This window comes from Lynx canadensis, chromosome C1 (assembly GCF_007474595.2).
Source record: "Lynx canadensis isolate LIC74 chromosome C1, mLynCan4.pri.v2, whole genome shotgun sequence".
Classification (NCBI taxonomy): domain Eukaryota; kingdom Metazoa; phylum Chordata; class Mammalia; order Carnivora; family Felidae; genus Lynx; species Lynx canadensis.
Genome location: NC_044310.1, coordinates 34797748 through 34820377, shown reverse-complemented (window position 1 = coordinate 34820377; position 22630 = coordinate 34797748). Strand labels below are relative to the sequence as shown.

General features: G+C 49.1%; 1 protein-coding gene across 2 annotated transcripts; it reads left to right on the top strand.

Annotated features, from left to right (window-relative positions):
* Positions 1-79: 79 nt before the first annotated feature.
* Positions 80-22347, top strand: TMEM53 (transmembrane protein 53). Of its 2 annotated transcripts, none has more exons than XM_030323968.1 (3): positions 80-237; positions 15542-15663; positions 19905-22347. In XM_030323968.1, the coding sequence occupies exons 1-3, from the start codon at positions 177-179 to the stop codon at positions 20556-20558; spliced, it is 837 nt and encodes a 278-aa protein (XP_030179828.1). In that variant the 5' UTR covers positions 80-176; the 3' UTR covers positions 20559-22347. The 2 variants fall into 2 exon arrangements, with proteins under 2 accessions (XP_030179828.1, XP_030179829.1); XM_030323969.1 differs by lacking the exon at positions 80-237 and adding an exon at positions 15932-16052 and having other exon boundaries at positions 15604-15663.
* Positions 22348-22630: the final 283 nt, after the last annotated feature.

Here is a 22630-nt window from a genome sequence, read left to right as displayed (position 1 = left end):
TCCGAGAGAGACTCGGCGGTTGCTAGGACGGGAGGTCACAGAGCGCGGCTCAGGGATTGGGCAGCGACGGGAGAGGTGGGTGGTGATTGGGCGGTGCCCGAGAGGCTGCGGGTGAGGCGCGGGCGCGCAAGCGGGAGTTCCGGCGGAGGCCCGTGCTGAGTGCTGGCGCCTTCACCATGGCCTCGTCTGAGCTGGACTACACCATCGAGATCCCGGATCAGCCCTGCTGGAGCCAGGGTATGGAACGACGGTTGGGTCCAATCGTGGGGAGGTAACCGAGCGAGTCTGTGGGTCGCAAGCATAGCTGTGGCTCCTCCCCTCTCGCGGCCCCGCCCTCTCGCGACCCGCCCCCTCACGGGGTCCCGCAGGTCCTAGACTTTGTCGGGCCCACAGAGCCCCGCCCCTGTACAATCCCCGCCCCCGGAGTCGTCTCCGGGTCCGAGCCCCGCCCCTTCCCTGCGGCCTGGGCTTTGTTGAGGGATTTTTCTGTCTTTTCAGTTGGAGATCTCCGTTCTGTGCCCTCTTTTCTCTCGCAGCTGAGAGCTGCCTAGGACAGGGGTTGTCCTGATTCGTTTGTTTGGGGTCAGGCTTCCCACTTCCAGCCTCTCTTCGGTGGTTGTGGCTGGAGGACCCACCCATTATTTTCCACCCACTGTTTTCCCCGGGGGTCCTTGCAGAAGCCCGGGACACAGGACTCATCCCTCCCACTGTCCTTCACAGTGGCTAACCGAGCAGTCTCTGCTGTCAGGTAGAAGTCGGTTCAGATCCTCCCTTTAGTAGTTGGGTGACCTTTGGCAGTTTCCTCATGTACAAAACGAGGCTACCGATAGTAACCTCCCTCCCAGGGCTGTTAGTTACACAACTGAGGTAATTTGTGTAAAGGACCCAGCATAGTGTCTGGCATGAAGTAAGTATAGTGATTAGCATTACTCCTCCCTAGAGTCATATCATTAAAGAGTGGTGTGTGGGAGGCTCCACAAAATGAGTAGCCTGTAGAGCAGGCCTGGATCCTTGCAGTGAGAGTTGAATTGGGGGCCCAGAGAATGGAAAGTCTGGCCTCGATTGGGAATTTTAAGAGAGGAGGCTTGAAGTACTGAGCCCAGCATGTCTCTCCCTGCATTAGTTCACATGGCCTTTCCGCCCTCCAGTCTCACTGCCAGCAGCTCAGCCTCTTGTATGGTTACCACAGTGATCTTTCTTAATGTAGAGGTTTGCTTTTATCACTGGTCTGCCTAAAACCCTTCAGCGGCTCCTTATTGCCCTCAGGATAAATCAAGTCCAGGTTCCTTAACGTGGCATTCAGAGTCCTTCGTAGTTTATCAGCCCCTGCTTATCACTTAGATCACTGTGTCCTTCCACTGTTCAATTTAAGTTTTATGTTCTGGCAACACAAACTGCTTGTGATTCTCCACACACTTCTTGCTTCTCTGCCTTTGCTTCTGCTGTTTCCTCTGTCTGGAATGCCCTTTCCCCTCTGCTGCCCCACACCACCCCTCCCTTGTCCTTGTCCGTTTCATCATTGAAGGCTTAGCTCAGATGTTGCTCTCCTTCAGGAGAGCCTTCCCATCCCCTCCCATAGCATCTGTTTTACTTGGTTGGGGTCTAGGAGGAGAGGGCAGCCGCTAGGCTCCCACAGGACAGATGGCTCTAGACCAGATGTATTTCCTTAGAGCTGGGTATGTTGGCATAGGGCTCTTGAGCTTACAGATGTAAAAATGCTTTTGAAAGGTGTTGGCATCAGGAGGAGGTGAAGCCAGTTAATATTATTGCCCTTGGAGAGCCACCAGCCACGAGAAGGGGTAGAGCTGCCGTGGTAGGGCAGGTGTTCTCCCTCAGCCCAGGTGGGCAGCCTGCTGGTCTTGGTTCACAGTTCACTTCTACCTCCTGCTGGTTCTATGGCTTTGGCAAGTGACTGAGCCTTCCTTGGCCTCAGATTCCTCCACTGTAAAATGGGAATTGTAATAGTGTCTGCATCATGAAATTGTGAGGGTTTACAAGATAGGGACTGGGTGTGTGTGCCTGGCATGTCTGTGTGTTTCCTCTATTTGTGGCTCCCCTCACTGCTTGAGGAAGCTGGGTCCAAGGGGGCCATTTAGTACTGCGTCCTTCTACTAGCATGAGGGTGTTCTGTTGCTTCAAGACCCTTCCCTGATAGGATGCTTCCTCTCAAACATCCTGGACTGCTGTAGGTAACTGGGATTGTTAGAAAGCACTTCCCTTTCTTGAGCCACAACAGGCCTTCCTGTCATTTCTGCTTTCAGTTCAGCATTTGTTGTGTCCTGGCCACGGGTTAGTTATTGGTGCCTCAGAAGTGACTCAGGCACAGGCTCCATTCAGGGAGCTGTGGTTTGGGGGAGGAGTGAGGGTTTATAAGCAGGTGGTTTCACAATGATGTGATAACTGCAGGGCTAGAGGGTCGTGGTGGGTGCAGCACAGCAAGGTAGTCTCTCTTCCTCTGTCTTCAAGAGGTCAGCTCAGGGGTTGCTTGGGTGGCTTAATCGACTGAGCATCCGACTTTGGCTCAGGTCATGATCTCATGGTTTGTGAGTTTGAACCCCACATCAGGCTCTCTTGCTGTCGGTGCAGGGCCTGCTTCAAATCCTCTGTCCCCCTCTCTCTCTGACCCTGCCCCACTCAGGCGCTCTCTCTCTCCCTCTCTCTCTCAAAAATAAACACTTAAAAAACAAAAAAGAGGTCAGCTCATGCCTTCCTCACCTCTCTCTTCTCCTAGAGAAATACCTGTAGGGCCTTCAGCTGTCACTCCTCTGATGTGGTCCTAAGAACCTCCTCCTTCTGATGGCCCCTCTGGATTGGCTTCAGTTCATCATGCCTTTCCCTCTTAGAGTGCGTGCCCTAGAGCTGAGCTGGATTGTGGGACCGCAGAAGGAGGTCACAGCACCATGATCCCCTGAATCTGTCTGCAGAGAGCTCTTTCCAGGCCGACATGGCTTCACACAGGGATACTCTGTGGGGATCCTGGAGATTGTCTTTCTTTTGCATTTATTGTTTAATGGTGGAGAAGTGTATAGGACAGTTATATTTGGTTTCCAGAATATCTTTTCCCTGTATTTAAACATCAAAACTGCAGTGCCTGGCACTGCGGTGAGTGACAGGCGAGCAGCTGCTACTGGCATATCAGTTAGCTAGAAGGCAGCTGCACACCTGCAGTTGTTCAGAGCCCAGGCTGGGCAGCCCAGGATCCTTCAGCCGGGAATCCCACCAGCCAGTGTCTGTGGTTGCCCATGCTGGGAGGATAGTCTGCCCGGTCCTTTGCTGAAGCTGCTTCCTTGCCCTGGTGTCTCCCTGCATCCTGGTTCTCTGACCAGTGATCCCCTCCCCCTCCTAATACTCTGCTCCTATCTCATTTCCTTGGAGAAGGTTCTGTTCTCTGGTTCTCGTAGCAGGGATCCCTGTCAGTGCTTTTGACGGTTTTGCTCACTGTTGTTAGGGGCTGGCAAGGATGAGGTGCCAACTAGGCTGAATGGAGTCACTTGGCAGCTCTGTGGGCCTGAGCCAGAGATGCTCTGACATTCCAGGCCGAGGCTATGCTGCCCCTCCTCCCAGCCAGAGAATGGTCAGCCAAGTCCTGCCCCAGGGCCCCCCCTCGGCTTGCTGGGAGCACTATATTGCTCTCATGTTCAGTAAACATTTTCAGAAATGATTGGTTCACAGGGTCTGGACAAGGGCTCATCTTAGAGTACAAGGAAGGCCTTCGGAGGTCACAGAGAGGGGAAGTGACGGGTGTATTGTAAGCCTAGGCTTTACTGTGAACCTGCTAGTGTCAGCACTAGCAAAAAAAAAAAAAAAAAAAAAGTGGGTCCCAAAAATGGCCAATTAACCCTCAGGAAGCTTTCACTGGCCCTGGGAAACAGTCCAGAGTGGTTTTGAACACCATGGTGGGCTCCAGGCATTGAGGTGGCTTCCTGGAGAACAGTGGCCCAAGGTGACCGAAAGCTTCACAGAGCCGATGGTGAGCAAAGGGAGTGCGGAAGTAAGGGCGCTGGAGAGGCCTGAGGTGGCCTGAGCTGTCACACCAGAGAGGCCTCGGAGGCCCAGGTGAAGACTGAGTTGGGACTTGATCCTCTCCTTGCCTGCGGGCCTCCTAAAGGCATTTTTTTTTTTTTTTTTTGAACAGGGGAGTTTATTTACAGACATACCCTGTCTTATTTATTATTGCTTTGCTTTATTACCCTTCGCAGATGTGGGTTTTTTTTTTTTTTTTTACAGATTGAAGTTTTGCGGCAACCTTGCATCAAGCAAGTCTCTGGGTTCCATTTTGCCAACAGCATTTGCTCACTTCGTGTCTGTGTTGCATTTTGGCATTTCCCATAATATTTCAAAAAATTTTTTAAACGTTTATTTATTATTGAGAGACAGAGATACAGAGTGTGAGCAGGGGAGGGACAGAGAGAGGGGGAGACACAGAATTCAAAGCAGGCTCCAGGCTCTGCGCTGTCAGCACAGAGCCTGACACGGGGCTTGAACCCACACACCATGAGATCATGACCTGAGCTGAAGTCAAATGCTTAACTGACTGAGCCACCCGGGTGCCCCAATTCTCATAATATTTCAAAATTTTCATCATTATTATATATATTTTTGGTGATCTGTGATCAGTGATCTTTGATGTTACTATTGTAATTGTTTTGGGGCTCCACAGACCCCACCTATGTAAGATGAATGTTGTGTGTGTTCAACTGCTCTACTGACCACCATTCCACCTTCTCTCTCCCTCCCTTTGGGCCTCCTTATTCCCTGAGACACATTATTGAAATTAAGCCAGTTAATAACCCTATAGTGGCCTCTAAGTGTTCAAGTGAAAGGAAGAGTTACGAGACTCTCACTTTAAATCAAAAGCTAGAAATTATTAAGCTTATTAAGGAAGGACAATGTGGAAAGCTGGGATAGGCCGAACACTATGTTTGGCATAAGCCAAACAACCAAGTTATGAATGCAAAGGAAAAGTTCTTGAAGGAAATGAAACGCGCTACTCCAGTGAGCACACGAATGATAAGAAAACAGCCTTCTTGTGGATACAGAGAAAGTTTGAGTGGTCTGAATAGAAGATGAAACCAGCCACAACACTCCCTTAAGCCAAAGCCTAATCCAGAGCAAGATACTAACTCTCTTCAATTCCGTGAAGGCTGAGAGAGGTGAGAAAGCTGCAGAAGAAAAGTTTGAAGCTAGCAGAGGCAGGTTCATGAGGTTTGAGGAAAGAATCCATCCCCATAACATCAAAGTGTAAGGGGAAGCAGCAAGTACTGATGTAGAAGCCACAGCAAAGTCATCCAGAAGACTTGGCTAAGATAATTAATGAAGGTGGCTACACTAAACAACAGGTTTTCAATGTAGATGAAACAGCCTTATATTGGAAGAAGATACCATTTTGGACTTCCATAGCTGCAGAGAAGTCAGTGCCTAGCCTCAAAGCTTCCAAGGACAGGCTGACTTTTGTTGGAGGCTAAGGCGGCCGGTGACTTTAGGTTGAAGCCAATGCTCATTCACCATTCCAAAAATTCTAGGACCCTTAAGAATTATGATGAGTCTACTCTTCCTGTGCTTTGTAAATTCAACAAAGCCTGGATGACAGCACATCTGTTTACAACATGGTTTACTGATAGTCTAAGCTCACTGTAGAGACCTGCTGCTCAGAAAAAAAGATTCTTTTCAAAATATTACTGCTCATTGACAATGTACCTGGTTACCCAAGAGCTCTGATGGAGATGTACAATGAGATTGATATTGTTTTCATGACTTGATAGCACAACATCTATTCTGTAGCTCATAGATCAAGGAGTAATTTCAACTTTCACCTACCATTATTTAAGAAATGCAGTTAGTAAGTTTATAGTTGCCACAGACAGTGATTCCTCTGATGGATCTGGGCAAAGTAAATTGAAAATCTTCTAGAAAGGATTCACCATTCTAGATGCCATTAAGAATATTTGTGATTTGTGGGAAGAGGTCAAAATAGCAACATTAACAGGACTTTGGAAGAAGTTGATTCCAACCCTCATGGATGACTTTGAGGGGTTCAAGACTTCAGTGGAGGAAGTAACTGCACATGGGGTAGAAAGAGCAAGAGAACTAGAATTACAAGTGGAGCCTGAAGGTGTGACTGAATGGCTGCAATCTCACTGATAAAACCTGAACAGATGAGGAGTTGCTTGTTATGGAAGAGCAAAGAAAGTGGTTTCTTGGGATGGAATCTCCTCCTGGTGAAGATGCTGTGAAGATTGTTGAAATGACAACAAAGGATTTAGGATATCACATAAACTGAGTTGGTAAAGCAGTGTCAGGGGATGAGAGGATTGGCTTCAATTCTGAAAGAAGTTCTCTTGTGGGGTAAAATGCCATCAAACAGCATTGCATGCTACAGAGAAATCTTTCGTGAAAGGAAGCATCAACAGATGCAGCAAACTTCCTTGTCTTATTTTAGGAAATTGCCACAGCCACCTCAGCCTTCGGCAACCACCACCCTGACCAGTCAGCAGCCATCAACTCTGAGGCAAGACCCTCCACCATCGAAAAGATTATGATTCACTGAAAGCTCAGATTTCAGATGAAGGTTAGCATTTTTTAGCAATAATGTATTCTTAAAGATTTTATTTATTTTTTAAAAGTAACCTGTACCCCCAGTGTGGGGCTCGAACCCACGACCCTGAGATCAAGGGTCACATGCTCTACAACTGAGCCAGCCAGGTGCCCCAGCAATAAAGTATTTTTAAATTAAGGTATGCACATTGTTTTTTTTTAGACATAATGTTAGTGCACACTTACTAGACTACAGTATAGTATAAACACAACTTTTGTATGGACTGAGAAACCAAAAAATTCACTTGACTCACTTAATTGTGACATTTGCTTTATTGGGGTTGTCTGGAAATGAGCCTGCAATATCTCCAAAGTATGCCTATATTTGTTGACTCATAGTGTCTTTCACACATTAATAAAAACCCTTTCTAATTTGTCTGCTCTAACCAGGTGCTGTGCTAGGCTCTGGATTTGAACTCCAGACCTGGTGGACCCTTTACAGGCTTCCCTTCTCTGAGGTCTCCAGGGTTGCTGTTGTACTTACACTGTTGACCATGTCCTGCTCACGTGCCAGGCCTGCCAGGAGCACTTCTCATGATTTTATTAATCACAACCACCTTGTGAAGCAGGGGGCGCTCTTACGCCGATTTACAAATGAGGAACAGAAACCTGGGGGAACTCCAGTATCTTACCCCAAGTTATCCCAGCTTTCAACTCTGGAGCTCCACTCCTGAGCTAGTGCATGCAGATTTCAGTTGCCATTAGTAAGTGTTGTTTGAATACAGTTCCATTTCTAGAAGACAATTAAGGACACACACACACAAAGAAAGAGGTGTCCAATAAAGTCTTTTTATAACAGCAAAAATTGGAAATATCATGTCCAATAATGGGAGATTGTTCACCACAAATTATGAAATATTCTACAGCCGCTCTGTAGCCACTAAAAAGAGTGGTGTAGAAAAATATAAACTGACAGGGAGAGATGTTCACAATATATTGCTAAATGGAAGAAAGCAGGTTACAAAACTGATTCCATTTTTATTAGATATTCAGTTTCTCCTTTTCTACAGTAAGCATGTGCTCCTCGTGAAGGGATAGTATCTTTGATTTATTGAACTCTTTCTTTGTGCCAGCTACCATGCTAAGCCCTCTATCGTCATTATTATACTTAATCTTTGTATTATTAGCCCCATTTCACAGATAAGGAAATTGAAGTTTAGAGAACTTGCTGAAGGTCTGTTTCACAGTTATTTGTGGCAGAGGCACAGATTTGAACGCAGATAAGGTTTTATTTTTATTTTTTTAAAGTTTTTATTTTAATTCTAGTTAGTTAACATACAGTGTTATATTAGTTTCAGGTGTACAATATAGTGATTCAGCAATTCCATACAACACCTGGTGCTCATCAGGACATGTGCCCTCCTTAATCCCCATCACCTAGTTCCCCCATCCCCCCAGCCACCTCCCCTCTGGCAACCATCGGTTAGTTCTCTATAGTTAAGAGTTTGTTTCTTGGTTTGTCTTTCTCTCTTGAATTCAGATATGATTTTATATAGTAAGTACTCTTTTTTTAAAAATTAATTATTATTATTATTTTTTTTGGAGAGAGAGAACACATGCAAATGGGGAGGGGGCAGAGGAAGCAAGAGAGACTCTCAAGCAGGCTCTGAGCTGTCAGTGCAGAGCCCTATGTGGGCCTCGATCCCACAAACCGTGAGATCATGACTTGAGCTGAAATCAAGAGTTGGATGCTTAACTGACTGAGCCACCCAGGCACCCCTGTTAATGTGATTCTTGATCTTGGGGTCATGAGTTCGAGTCCCATGTTGGGGTACGGTTTCTTTAAAAAATATATATCAGGACTGTGAGAATTTAGAAGGTATTTCTGGGGAAGCAGAAGAAACTGAGGATCTTTTGTTCTTTGCATTTTAAAAAGAAAACAGGTTCTTTGCCTTTTGATTCTGGCTTACAGAGAAAAAGCACATATTGTGTCACAGACCCTTGTGCCTCATCAGCCTTTCCTTTGTCTTCTCCACATGCCCCTGGGATAGACACGATCTAATTTATGCTTTAATTTTATCACTTGGACTGTTGTACAATATATATATTTGTAATTCTTGTATTATTGGTGTCAGTGTTGTTTTGTTGAGTTCTAGAGGACAGGGAGCCTGTGAGATTAAATTGTTTTGTGGGTGCTCAAGAAGTGCCAGGGTTGAAAAGAATACTTCTGCCTTTGCCAAGAGGCTAAAGTAACATTTTTTTAGTGGTCATTTATTTATTTTTGAGAGAGAGAGCACAAGCAGGGGAGGGACAGAGAGAGAGGGAGACACAGAATTTGAAGCAGGCCAGAGCCTGATGTGGGGCTTGAGCCCACAAACCGTGAGATCATGACCTGAGCTGAAGTCAGAGACGCTTAACTGACTGAGCCACCCAGGGGCCCCTGGGCTAAAGTAACATTTTAACTCTCATTGCAAAATTGATACATACTGATTTTAGAAAATGGGTAAAAAATATCAGGAAAAACCAATTGCCTCTAATCCCAGAAATAATTGCTATTAATATTTGATGTGTTTTTTCTGTTTTCTTTAAAATTTTTTTAAATATTTATTTATTTTTTGAGAGGGAGAGAGAGTGAGAGAGAGAGCGCGAGCGAGCATGAGCTGGGGAGGGGCAGAGAGAGGAGACAAAGAATCTGAAGCAGGCTCCAGGCTCTGAGCTGTCAGCACAGAGCCTGACACAGGGCTCAAACTCCTGAACCATGAGATCATGACCTGAGCTGAAGTTGGTCACTTAACCAATTGAGCCACCCAGGCACCCCTTGATGTGTTTTTTTCTATGCATAAATATGTGTGTGTGTGTGTGTGTGTGTGTGTGTGTGTATTCTGTTGTATATGCTGCTTTTCAACTTGCTTTTTCACTTAATGTACTATTAATTAAAAAAAATTTTTTTTCAAGTAATCTCTACACCCAATGTGAGGCTCAAACTTACAACCTTAAGATCAAGAATTGCATGGTCTACTGACTGAGCCAGTCAGGCATCCCTATTACTATTAATTTTTAAAAATAATAGCATTATTGAGATATAATTCACATACCATAAAACTCACCCTTTGAAAATGTACAATTCATTGGGTTTGAGTATATTCACAGAATTGTGCAGCCATCACCACTAACTCCAGAACATTTTCATCACCTCAAAAGACACCCTATACCTATTAGTAGTCCCTCCTCATCCCCCCCTTCCTTTAGCTCCTGGCAACTACTAATTTACTTCTCTATGGATTTACCTATTCTGGACATTTCATATAAATGGAATCATACAATATATAGTCTTTCATGTCTGGCTTCTTTGACTTAGCATATATTTTCAAGGTTCATCCGTGACTTGTAGCCTGTATCAATACTTCATTGCTTTTTATGACCAAATAGTATTTCATTGTATGGATATACCAAATTATTTAATTATTTACCTTGAGAGAGAGAGAAAGAGAGAGAGGGAGAATGTGCACACGTGCATGCATATATGAGTGGGGCAGGGGCAGAGGGAGAGGGAGAGAGAATCTTAAGCAGACTCCACGCCCAGTGGGGAGCCGGACAGGGGACTTGATCTTAACAACTGTGAGATCGTGACCTGAGCTGAAATCAAGAGTCGGTTGCTTAACCAATTGAGCCACACAGGCACCCTGCAAATCCTTTGCCCATCTTAATTGGGTTGTCTTTTTATTGTTGAGTTGTAAGAGTTTTCTTGTATATGCCGGATACAAGTCCCCTATCAGATATATGATTTGCAAATATTTTCTCCCATTCTGGGGCTTTGATTTTCACTTAAGAATGTTGATTTATTATTTCTTGAGAGAGTGAGAGTGAGTAGGGGTGGGGCAGTGAGAGAGGGAGAGAGAATCCCAAGCAGGCCCTGCACTGTCAGCGCAGAGCCCGCTGTGGGGCTGAATTCATGAACTGTGAGATTATGACCTGAGCCGAAATCAAGAGTTAGATGCTTAACCGACTGGGCCACCCAAGCATCCCTTGTTATTTTCACTTCTTTGATAGTGCCCTTTGAAGTACACATGTTTTTAATTTGGATGAAGTCCCAATTTATCTATTTTTTTCTTTTATTCCTTGTACTTTTGTACACGTCCGAGAAACCATTGCCTAGCGCAAGGCCACAAAAATTGACTCCTGTGTTTTCTATAGTTTTAGCTCCTACGTTAATGTTTCTGATTTTCTTAAGGTATTATTGAGTATTTTCATATGATTAAACACTTTTCTTTCTTAGAAGTGGAGTTGCTATGTCAAAGATCGAATGTTTTTGGGACTTTTGATACATGTTCCAAAATTGCTCTTGTCCCTGTCATTTCCCTCTGCCCTCCCACCTGGCTTCCGCTGTTCTGGTTCAGGCCTCTGCCATCTCTTGCCTTGCACGTTACAGCAGGCTTCTGTCTGTTCCAAATGGGCACTGCCCATGCAGTGTGATAAGTGTGGTGGCATGGTGATGACAGGTGCTGTGACAGAACAGAAGAGGGGCATCTAACCAGTCTGGTGATTTGGGGTGGAGGATGAAAAGGGGTTGAGGAAGACATCAAGGGAGACTTCCTGGAAGCAAACAGTGAGCTGACTCAGCAAGGGGAGTGGGCATTAGCAAAGCATGAACATGGAGCATCAGCATCCTGGGCTGGGGAATGAGGAGCATGTGCAAGGTCCTGGAGCGGGGTGGGACAGGGTGGCATGGTGGTCCAGAGAGATGGACATTGACTCTGCCACTTGTTGGCTGCATGTTCTTGGGGAGAGGGACTTGCTCTTCTGTGTTTTAGTTTTCCCATCTGTAAAATGGGGACATTAGTAACTAACTCCTAGGATGATTGCAGGACCAAATGAAGCCCCATATGTTGGGGTTCTGGTTGGGGTAGCCAGTCCCTGAGGAGAAGCAGGTGGAAGAGGTCAGCATTGCTGTTGATGTACAGAGGGAGCTATGTGTACACGTTTGGAGCTGAGGTAATAGAGATTTGGTTAAGGCTAGGGGATTGGGGGTCACCTGAGTGGCTCAGTCAGTTGACCGTCTGACTTTGGCTCAGGTCATGATCTCGCGGTTTGTGAGTTCAAGCCCCACATCAGGCTTACTGCTGTCAGCGCCGAGCCCGCTTTGGATCCTCTGTCCCCCTTTCTCTGCCCCTTCCCTGCTTGTGTTCCCTCAAACATAAAGAACCAAATAAATAAATACAGACAGACAAACAGACTGGGGGCTTGGATTTTGTTACCCAGGGTGCCGGCTGGGATAGTGGTGACAAGCTGGTCTCTAGACCACTTGGGTTTGGATTCTAGTTTCACTGATTTTTGTGTAACCCTGAGCAAGTCATTTATTATCTTTGTGGCTTAGTTTTCCATCAGTAAAATGAGAATAGTAACAGTACATTGTTCATGGGATTGTTGTAAAGATTAAATGAGTTGATAATAAAGTGCTTAGAGAGTGCTTGACATATAATGCTCTTTTCCTGTTATCATTATTGTTTTTCTTTGTGATGGGAAAGAGGGGGAGGTAGGGGCTGGAGGGAGATGTGGAATTCAGAGAGATCTGTGATGGTTTAGGAACAAGGTGGATTTGATTGCCTCTGCAGGGTCATGGGAAGTCCTGGAGTATAAATGAGAGATGGAGCCAGTGCTTGAGTCTTGGCCCTGGGGGCAGCAGCCACGGCGGGGAGAGGGTGATACGGCCAGTGGAATGAGCATAAAAGGAACAGGGGCTTTTATAGGAGGATGGAGGAATCATGATCTGGATGTGGCAATAAATAACAATAGCCATAACAATTACTTTTATTACTCTGGAAAGGGCAATGGGTAACAAGAAGAATGCCAGCTCTTTCTCCTTGGATCCATCCTTCACTTTGCAGCCACATGTTCATTCCAGCATGTGTCTCCCGAGTGCCTGAATGGGCCAGCTACAGGGCTGGGCACTGGGGGATGTGGGGATAAACACGACACACTCAGTGCCCCCCTTCACAGAGCCTGCCAGCTAAAGGGAGAGATAGACATTATATAATTGTGCGAGTTATTAATACAGATTGGATTGTGCCACTTCCCTAATTCCAGGATCATCATTTGTTCTCTACTGCTATGGAATAAAATCCCAACTCGTGTGCATGGCTTGAAAGGCCTTGCACGATTGGGCCCCCAGACCTGCTCCAGGCAGCTCTCCCAACCACTGCTTCTCCTCACCCAGGCTTCTAGCCCTCCCCCCCCCCCCAACCCCCCAGGACTGCTTGCTGGGCCTCAGACCAACTGCAGCATCTCCAAAGCCTCATGCCCTCTCTCCACCCGGCAGCTCCTAACGGGCCTCAGGGCCAGCACAACAAATGTGTCTTCCTTCGGGAGATCTTTCCCAGTCTCTGTCACTCTCAGCCATGTTGCCAAAGCACCTTGGACCTCTCTGGGTTGTAGCGCTTGAAATATAGAATCAGAAGGGGCAGCATGGCTCTGGTGGGAGGAGGTCAGGGTGAAGGCTCCAGTTAGGAATGGGTCACAGGAGGAGATTGTGCCGGGGGAGTGGGCATGCCTGCAGACAGGAAGGGCACCTGTGGCTCAGGGGCAGCCTCGAGGGCCTGGCTTGAGTGGAGGGGCCAGTTGCCTCCCATTAGGAGTAGTACGGAAAGGCTGGGCTCTGGCAGTAGGCAGTGTGTTCAGGGTGTCCGTATTCTGAGAGTTTCTTCATGGAAATGCCTATCTAGGGGAAGGGTCATCCCTACCTGAGTTGGTGAAGCCAAGGGAACCTGTAAAACCTGGTGGAGCAGAATGGGGTTTCACATCCAGCTTTGGGAGAGGGCAGGTCAGAGGCCCAGGAGAGGCTGTTTGAACCTTGTCCAACTGGGAATGCACCAGTGCCACTGGTGGGGGCTGGCCTTAACTTCAGGAGGCCACCAGGGGGTGTGGCCACCAGGGGGCTGCCCTCTCTGTATTTGAGGTAAATGCCAAGGCCCTTTGCTGGTGTCTTGGTGGTGGCCTAGGAGGGGACCGCTATAGGCTGGGGGAGGGGAGCCTATGCTCAGACAGTTGCACAGAGGTAAGGGGGCCTCCCTGGGGCAGGTCTCAGACATCTAGTTCCTGGGTCTCAGAGATTCAAAGGCATATCCAAATGGGTGGCTGTTGATTGCTACCCCTGAGACTGCTGTAGCCTGAGCTTCATGGGGAGTCATCCCCAGGAAGTCCTCCCCAGATATGGCTTCTCCACCAGAAGGGCCAGGGCAGTCGAAGAGCTGCCCTGGCAGGGGGTGGGGACACCAGGCTGGGAAAGGTGGTGAGAATTTCTGGAGTGGCCCGGTGTAGGACCTTCTCCCTTATCAGAGGTCAGGCCAGCATCAGGGGAGCCTGGGAGCGCTGGCAGGCATCAGAAGGGACTGAGGCGCTGGCAGCTCCTGCTCCAGGCTGAGTTGCGACCCAGCCTGGGATCCCCATGGGGGCGGGTAGTTAATCTCTGAAGGCCAGAGTCACCACTGCTGGAGAGCAGGCACATTGAACTTTTCAATCACATTAATTTCCACAGGAAATTGTTGTCTTCCTTTTGTCCAAAGGTTAGTGATTTATATTTACCATCCTCTTAACTAGCCTTGAAATTTACTGTTGCCAGGTCACCGCTGGCATCCATAAATCTCGAGGTGGCAGCTGAGTATTGCCAAGCGGCTTGATACTTGGAAGGGCACACCCTGGCCCTTTTGGGAGGGCAGATAACTAGGAACAGACAGTCCCCGCATGAAAGTCCCCCTGACTGGGTGGGTGCTGGCTTGGCAGGGGGAATGAGATGAGGTCAGACCAACAAGGTTGCAGGGAGGCCTCTTTGAAAGCAGCCGTAGAAGAAACAGCTGGCTTTGTGCCTTAGCATATCACCGAAGGAGACATGCTTCTAGTTGTGGGTGGTGCTCGTGGCACAGGAGGTCTCAAGTGGCTTAGTTAGGATGGGGAGCAAGGGCCAAATTGCCAGCTGTGTACTTCCAGGGTGACCTTAGACCAGTAACGTAAGCACTCTGTGCCTCAGTTTCCTCATCTGCAATAATATTCCTCCTAGTGTTGTTAGGAGGGTTACATCTCAATAAATATTGGCGGTTATTATTCTCTGGCAGGACAGGATGGGTGGATTGGCATGGGCCCTCAGAGTCAGTCTGCTTCACCTCCCTGTTGGTGCTGTCCTAGCCATTTCTCCTTTTAAGATCCTCTTCTTCCTGGGGCTCCTGGGTGGCTCAGTCGGTTAAATGTTTGACTCTTGATCTTAGCTCAGGTCTTGAGCTCAAGAGGTTGTGAGTTCAAGCTCCGCGTTGGGCGTGAACTGTACTTAAAAAATCCTCTTCTTCCATGTGCTCGTGAAATTAGAACAGGGCTGACAAACTTTTTCTGTAAAGGGCCAGTAAGTATTTTAGGCTTTGTGAACCACACGATCTCTGTTGCAACTACTCAGCTCTGCTGTTTTAGCAAGAAAGCAGCTACATACACTAAGTAAATGAGTATGGCTGTGTTCCAATAAAATTTTATTGTGGACAGTCAAATTTGAATTTCATAGAAGTCATATGTCACAAAATACGATTCTCTTTTTATTTTTTAAACTATTTAAAAATATAACAACAATCATTTTTAGCCTGCGGTTCATATAAAAACAGACCACGTGTCACAATTGGCCCATGACTTGTAATTTGCTGACATCTGGATTAGAAGGTGAAATTGCATGGAGAAAGTCCTCACTTACTTTTCTCACCTGGGCTATGTCTTTGAGTTACTAAAGAAAGGTGCCCTCTTGTGGGTTTTTCCAGTGACCCTGTAGTGCCTCCTAAGAGGCTTAAATGCCACTTGAGGCAGGACAGAGGAGCGAGCCCCGTGGGAATCAGAGGCCCAGGGGCTGGCAGGATGCCTAGGTCTGGCACCTGTTGGTTCCCTGCCTACAGCTAGAGTGGTGCTGGCTCCGGACTGGCCAGTCACCCTCACCCCACATGACAGCTCTGGTGCTGACAGTCCCACTGTGTCTGTGTTTCAGAGAACAGCCCCAACCAAGGCGGGAAGGAGGTGGGGACACGACAGCCTTTGGTGATTCTCTTGGGCTGGGGTGGCTGCACCGACAAGAACCTTGCCAAGTACAGCGCCATCTACCACAAAAGGGTGAGTACTGCAGGCTTGAGGACACCCAGCTCATTGGGGCGCTGTCCCCTGTGGCCCCTCTGTGGGGAACTCAGCCTTGGCCGCCCTCATCCCTGGGCTGCAGTGTGGCAGGCCTGGGAATGGCACGAAGAACAGCCTGTGAGGAAGATGTTGGGGTCATGGGCATTTTGGCAGGATTATCCCTTCTTGATGCTGCTGGCTGTGTTGCCTGGTCTGTCTCCCTCAGCCCCCTGACCTGCTTCCCCTTCCTCCTCCTCAAACCCCACAGCAGCCCAGCCCTGATGTGCTCCCAGCTGTGGAGTCAGCCCAGACCTCAAGTCTGTTGTTGCCCTGATGGGCAGCAAAAGCCTGGGCCAAGTGTGCTGGGAATTTTCTCCTTTTCTGACCAGGTGAGTTTCTGTCTTAGGTTGACCATGGACCTTCACATTCCCATAGTAGAAGGGCCTCTTGGAAAAGTGATTCAGGCTGGAGGTTCTTGCTTCTTCTTAAGCTACCCCAAGAGTTGGATATAGAGCTTCTGGTAATTGGAGAGAGGCTTAGGAGGGCTGGGTTATGTTTTGGAAGCCCCTTTCACATCTTTGGCTTCTGGCCTGGCCCTGTCTTCCTCGGCCCAGACCTCCCAAAGCAGGGAGACACCAGTGCGGACAGCCCTAGGTGCCACCTGGAAGCCCTGGGCTGAGGAGCGGGGAATCTCCTGGGAGAAAGGCCAGGCAGTACCCTCTGCCCCCTGCCTCAGCCTCTCTCCACTGACCTTTGTCTGCACTGTGCATGAAGTAGATGGTGGCCCTGGAATGGGAGAAGGGTTGGGGGAAACATGTAGTTCTGAGCTTGAGGCCTTCCCCCACCAACAAGGCTGGTCCTCAGGCATTGCTGTTTATGAATGGCCTTGCTCTGTGGGTAGTTTTAGCTACTTCTGAATTCCACTCACTGGGCCAGGCTGGTTTGTCTGGCTTCTCCAGTGGACTGAGATCCCTGAGGGCAGGTGGAAGAATAGGAATAGGTGAGCGTGGCCAGAACAGAGAATGAAAGAAAGGGCAGGTGTCAAGAGACAGGCTGGGAGGGTCCTGGGGGGATTTAAGCAGAGGGGTGATGTTAGATCCCAGGGAAGGCAGTGGGGTTGAGTTGGCAAGCTGGTGGAGGGGTTGTCTGGGAAAGGAAGGGGGTCAGGACAGGATGGGTATGGAGAAAAAGATTTTCCAAACCCATACTTCTAATACTTTATTATTTAAAAGAAAAGAAAAATACTGCATCTACACACAGAGATGACCTTTATCTGCTCGTTAGTGCCCATCCTTTCAGCTTTTCTCTGTATCTGTTCTTTACCTAAACCGCATCTGTTGACTACACTATTTTGCATCTTGCCTTTTTTCAGATCATGATCCCCACCTTCCCATGTTAATCTGTTTTTATCTCTTCTAGTTCCCAGTCTGTATTCAGGTTCTTCCGCAGTCCCCAGAATGTCTTTTATAGCTGATTTGCCCAAACCAGGATCCAATCCAGGGTCACCCATGGCATCTAGTTATTTTGTTCCTTAAGGCTCTTTTATTTTTTTAAAGGTCTTATTTAATTAATTAACTTTTTTAGAGAGAGAGAGCACGAGTAGGGGAGAGGGGCAGAGGGAGGGGGAGAGAGAGAGAGAGAGAGAGAGAGAGAGAGAGAGAGAGAGAGAGAAAGAGAGAATCCTAAGCAGGCTCCATGCTGAGCATGGAGCACCATGTGGGGCTTGATCTCATGATCCTGGCATCATGATCTGAGCTGAAATCAAGAGCTGGACACTCAACTGACTGATCCACCCAAGCGCTCCTTATTTTATTTTTTAAGATTTTATTTTTAAGTAATTTCTACACCTACTGTGGGGCGAGTGCGTGATCCCGAAGGTGCTGGAAGGAAAGTACGATGGGCGCTAAAAGCTATCATGGGGTTTGACCATTTGGGAAAGCATGGGTGACCTTCGTGAGAGTAGTGTAGGGGAGCCAGTGGGAAGGGGTGAAGCGGAGAGGGAAGGTGTCAAAGACCATCTAGGAAGGTGGAGAGAGAGGGTGGGATAGAGTTAGAGGGGGACACAATGAAACTGCAGAGGATTTTTTTTTTTTTAATGAGGTTGGTTTGCTAGGAATCTAGAGAGAAGAGACTGAAAACACAGGCGAGGGAGGCAGGGACCCTCAGCAAGGCCCTGGGGCCGAGTGTGCACAGAGATGGAGAAATGCTTGGTTGGAGGGGCGGGGGGACACTGGGATCTGATGTGCAGGGACTTCTAGGAGCATCTGATTGGGGAGTTGGCAGCAGAGATGCCAGGCACCTGGGAAGCCTCGAAGTGAGGCCCAGACCCACGAGTGGGGAAGCTTGGCATGTCATGCCCTTCACGGGGGGTGGAGGTTGTGTGCGCTGTGTGTGTGCTCACAGGTGACACGCAGTTGGAGGGCACATGCCGTGCGTGTCCTCATAGATGGCGTGTTCACAGGAGTTGCTGTTTGTTTCTGCACCACCAGGTGGTTCTGCATGTGAAGCCTCCAGCAGGGGAGTGTGTGTGTGTGTGTGTGTGTGTGTGTGTGTATACTCTTGAAGGGAGTGCAGCAGGCAAGTGTGTCCCCGCCAGTGGTGTGGGTGCTTGTGGGTGTGTACAGCTGGCTATTGCTTTTTTGTGCACTCACAGATGGTATGGTAGGTGCACGTGAGTGAGTGGTGGGTGCCGCGTGTGTCTGCCTCTGTGGGATGGCGATGTGGGTGGGCTTTGTTTAGTCCTAGGAGTTGCACGTGTGTGGTGGTGTGATGTGGGAGTGTGTTTGCATTTGTGGGCAATGCTGTGTGTCGCATAGGGGGGAAGACGTTTCACATCCCACTGGGAAGTCAGAACAGAGCACTTTGTGAAGTTTCCCAGAGCCTGAGGGGGCAGGTGGCATTGGTGACCCCCTCTGCAGAGTCTCAGGAAGGGGGCTTAGGCATGCCAGGGCCTTGGTAAGAACAGTGCCAGGAGGAGTTGGGGCAGATGTCAGATTGGAGTCAGCGGGAGGGGTGAAGTTAGGGGGCTAATGGCAGGATTATTTCAGCCGACCATTGCGTTGAGCTATAGGTCATTCAAGTACTGTGGCCGTATGATGTTCTCATGATCACTCCTACCATTACTGATTGCTGCTACTGTTTACTTTGTGCCAGGTGCTGTTTTGGGCACTTGAGATGCATTTTGTCATTCAATCTTCATAGCCCTGTGAGATGGATGTCATCCTAGTTTACAGTTGGAAACACAGACTTGGGAAGATGAAGGAGACTTCTTTTTGCTCGTGCTGTTAAGAAGTGGTGCCAGGAATTGAACCCAGACCTGTATGACCCCAGAGCCCACCTAACAGATTCCCCTGACAAAGGGCCCTTTGTCTCTGGAACAGGACAACGAGAGGGGATTAGGACGCAGGCTCATGGCTTTGGCTGCCTTTTCTAACTGACCTAGAAGAGGATCTATCTGGAGGTTTTGAGGCATACTTGACCCAGGCGTTGCGAGGTACAGAAGCCTAAGAGTTTGGCTCAGATTTTAGAATTTGAGGAACAACAGTGTTTACTATATTTGGAATTTCAGGGCGAGTGGGAGGAGTGATTCCGGGCCTTGGAACCAGATAGATTTGGGTGCCAGGCTCCTGTGCCAGAGAGTATGGACTCTGCTCTCAAGGCCCTGCTGGAAGGTGGCAGTGGCCAGAGACTGACACGATGCGGGGTCTAGCTCACGAGTGGCCTCTGGTGGTCAAGACTGGGGCCTGCAGGCTATAGCTCCTGTGTTGGGTCTTTATGGGGTGGGGTGTCGGATGGTCCTCCTTGGGCCTGGGAGCCTGGGGATAGTGCTGAGCTGAGTCACTGCAGCAAGGTGTAGCCAAGCAGTGAGGCCGTAAATATGTCAGAGTTGAGCAGATGAGGGTGTAAGGGGGAGGTTGGGAGGGAGACAGGGTGTGGGCCGGAGTAAGACTTTCTTCTGGTCAGCTTAGATATCTCCAAAGCGAGCTCCAAGCCTCACGTACCGTGCCAGGCTGAGTGGCCTTGGCCAGCATGAAGTGATTATTCCATAAATGGGCCTTGAGTGTACCTTCCACTCTGGAAGGCACCCGCACCTGTGAATGGTGAGCTGGTGCCTGGACACTGCTAGGCCTGTGGGCCTCTGGCATTTGGAGCTTCTGGACATCTCTGACCTAGCGGTACTCCCCTACCCCTACCCCTACCCCCATCCCCGAGGACCGACCAGGCCTCTCTCCTCTCCCCAGGGCTGCATCGTGATCCGATACACAGCCCCATGGCACATGGTCTTCTTCTCCGAGTCCCTGGGCATCCCTTCACTTCGTGTTTTGGCCCAGAAGCTACTTGAGCTACTCTTTGATTACGAGATTGAGAAGGAGCCCCTGCTCTTCCATGTCTTCAGCAATGCTGGTGCCATGCTGTACCGATACGTGCTGGAGCTCCTGCAGACCCATCGGCGCTTCTGCCACCTGCGTGTGGTGGGCACCATCTTTGACAGCGGTCCTGGTGATAGCAACCTGGTGGGGGCTCTGCGGGCCCTGGCAGCCATCCTGGAGCACCGGCCTGCTGTGCTGCGCCTGCTGCTCCTGGTGGCCTTCGCCCTGGTGGCAATCCTGTTCCATGTCCTGCTCGCTCCACTCACTGCCCTCTTCCACACCCACTTCTATGACAGGCTACTCGATGCAGCCTCTCGCTGGCCTGAGCTCTACCTCTACTCGCGGGCCGACGAGGTGGTCCTGGCCAGGGATGTGGAACGCATGGTGGAGGCACGCCTGGCACACCGGGTCCTGGTGCGCTCTGTGGACTTTGTGTCATCTGCACATGTCAGCCACCTCCGCGACTACCCTGCTTACTACACAAGCCTCTGTGTCAACTTCATGCGCAGCTGTGTCCACTGCTGAGCTCCTTCCCCACCCAACACCCACCCAACTTACCCCTACTCCAGAAATAAATGCCTGACACCTCCCCACAACCTATATCCACGAGTGGGGTCCTCTTCTGCTTCACCTCCCTTACAGCCCTCTGGGACTTTGTGGTCCTGCAAATAGAGAATTCCCATTGAATTTTAGCAGCCTCTACCCCAGGGACTGTGGTGGTCTGTTTATCCCAGGATCCTGGTGGGTGGGAGCGCCTGGACAGGTCTCTGTAGGAGTCTTGCAGCGGCTGTGTTTGGACAAGTGCAAGTGAGGCTGCTAATTTCTGTGGCAGTTAGGCTGTGTAGGGTTAACAAAGTGGGGAGGGTGGGATTGCTGATGAACCCCAGGGTTGATCTTTAACTTCTTGAAGGGAAGGTGAGCTTTGTGGGAGGTGCCGGAAAGGAGGGTCAGGCTGGGGCAGGGGCTATGATTTCTGCCCCAAGGCCCCAGAAGGGCAAAGTCCTGCAGCATGAAGCACCATCCGCCTAGATCCCACTTAATAGTTCACCAAGAGAGGCTTCTCTGTGCTCACTGCCGGGGAGCCTGAGCCAGATGGGGAGCTGAGGATGCAGAGGTGGCAGGCCTGCCTGGGTCCGTCACACTGCCAGGAAGCCACTGGTTCAGGAAAGCTGCAAGGTGTGTAACAGGCAGGTGGAGTGGGGAGCAGGAAGACAGTATAGCGCCATACAGGAGCTGGGACAAACTCAGTAGCCCTGAAGATCAGAACCAGGGCTGGGGGCCATTTGACTAAAACAATCAACTCCATCTTCTTGAGAGATGCACTTGGATCATCTCCAGGCAGGAGAGGGGGCTTCAGCCTTAGAGTTCTGTATCATCTCTCATTCTATAAGTCACTGCTGCACAATGCTGGCACGTAGTAGGTACTCAGTAAATATCTGTTGATTGGATGAGCTTGCTGTGGTATTCAAGGGACTTGGTGGGGCAGGAATGGGCTTTGATAATTTGACAGTGAAGGAGATGGCTGGCCAAGTTCTGGGTGGCAGCTAACCCTTGATATTCTCAGGGCTGATGGACTCTGTCTCAAGAGCTGAGCTCAATCTGCATCTGTCAGCCCTCTGGGACCTCTGGGACCTCTGGGACAGTTGCCACCAATCCCGGTGCTGTGTGGTTGCATTCCTAGCCATGGCCAACAGGTGGCAGTGCTGCCTGGGCCATGAGAACAAGCTTAAGGATCCCGTGGCAGAGTGGGCTTCGTGCCCTCGTGCAGGGTTAACGTCCCCTATTTGAGAGCATATGGCCCCTAGGGTGAGAGTAACCAGCCATCAGGGACCTGCTGAGTCCAAGACAAGGAGAGGGGAGAGTTGAGACCTGAAAGCAGCCAGCCCGATGTGAACTGGACATTATCCACCTCTCTTCCAAAAGCAGCCATTACTGGGGCTGCCCTGCTTTGGCAGGACACCTACATTCCCCGGAATCTTGGGCCCCAGGTTTCTCTTATTTAGGATACTCGATGCCATCAAGCTGGGCACGGGTCTTTGCAGGGCCTTCACTAGGCTCTAACCAAGAGGCAGGAGCTGCCAACTGGATCCTATTCTGTAGTATATGCATCGCAGGCACCCAGAGATCGGTGTCTAAGGTGGAGAATTTGGAAAGGTGGACGATGGGCCTGGTGTGTGAGAATGTGTAAAGGAAAGGACTCATCTGCAGTTGTGAGCACCTGCCAGAGCCCAGGATGTGGATTACTCACTGGCAGCGGGTAGCCTTGGGGATGATTTGATAGAGTGCAATCTCCGGTGCTAGCTGGCCAGCTTCAGTTCCCTGACATGAGGGTCCACCTTGGATAACTGGGGTTTCTACGGTAGCTATTTGAGAATCTAGGGAGTAGCTATACTGGGGTGTTGGTCACTAGAAAAAAGGTCGCAGAGACCAAGATGCTTGTTCCATTTGGTCCCTGGCTCATTTCTGGGCATTAGAAAGGTATAGAGGCTTGAGGCTTGTCTTTACCCAAGCTTATAGCTGCTTCTGCTCTAGATTGGGGGATAGAGCTTGCATCCCCTCTGTACCCCCAAGCTCTGACCCCTTCTGTGATTAATGAG

What these genes read in the sequence shown, in the direction of transcription:
- TMEM53 (XM_030323968.1), top strand. Translation starts at nt 177, where the DNA reads ATGGCCTCGTCTGAGCTGGACTACACCATCGAGATCCCGGATCAGCCC. An exon ending in TCAGCCCTGCTGGAGCCAGG is followed by an intron (nt 238 to 15,541) that starts GTATGGAACGAC and finishes TCTGTGTTTCAG; the next exon opens with AGAACAGCCCCAACCAAGGC. An exon ending in GCGCCATCTACCACAAAAGG is followed by an intron (nt 15,664 to 19,904) that starts GTGAGTACTGCA and finishes TCCTCTCCCCAG; the next exon opens with GGCTGCATCGTGATCCGATA.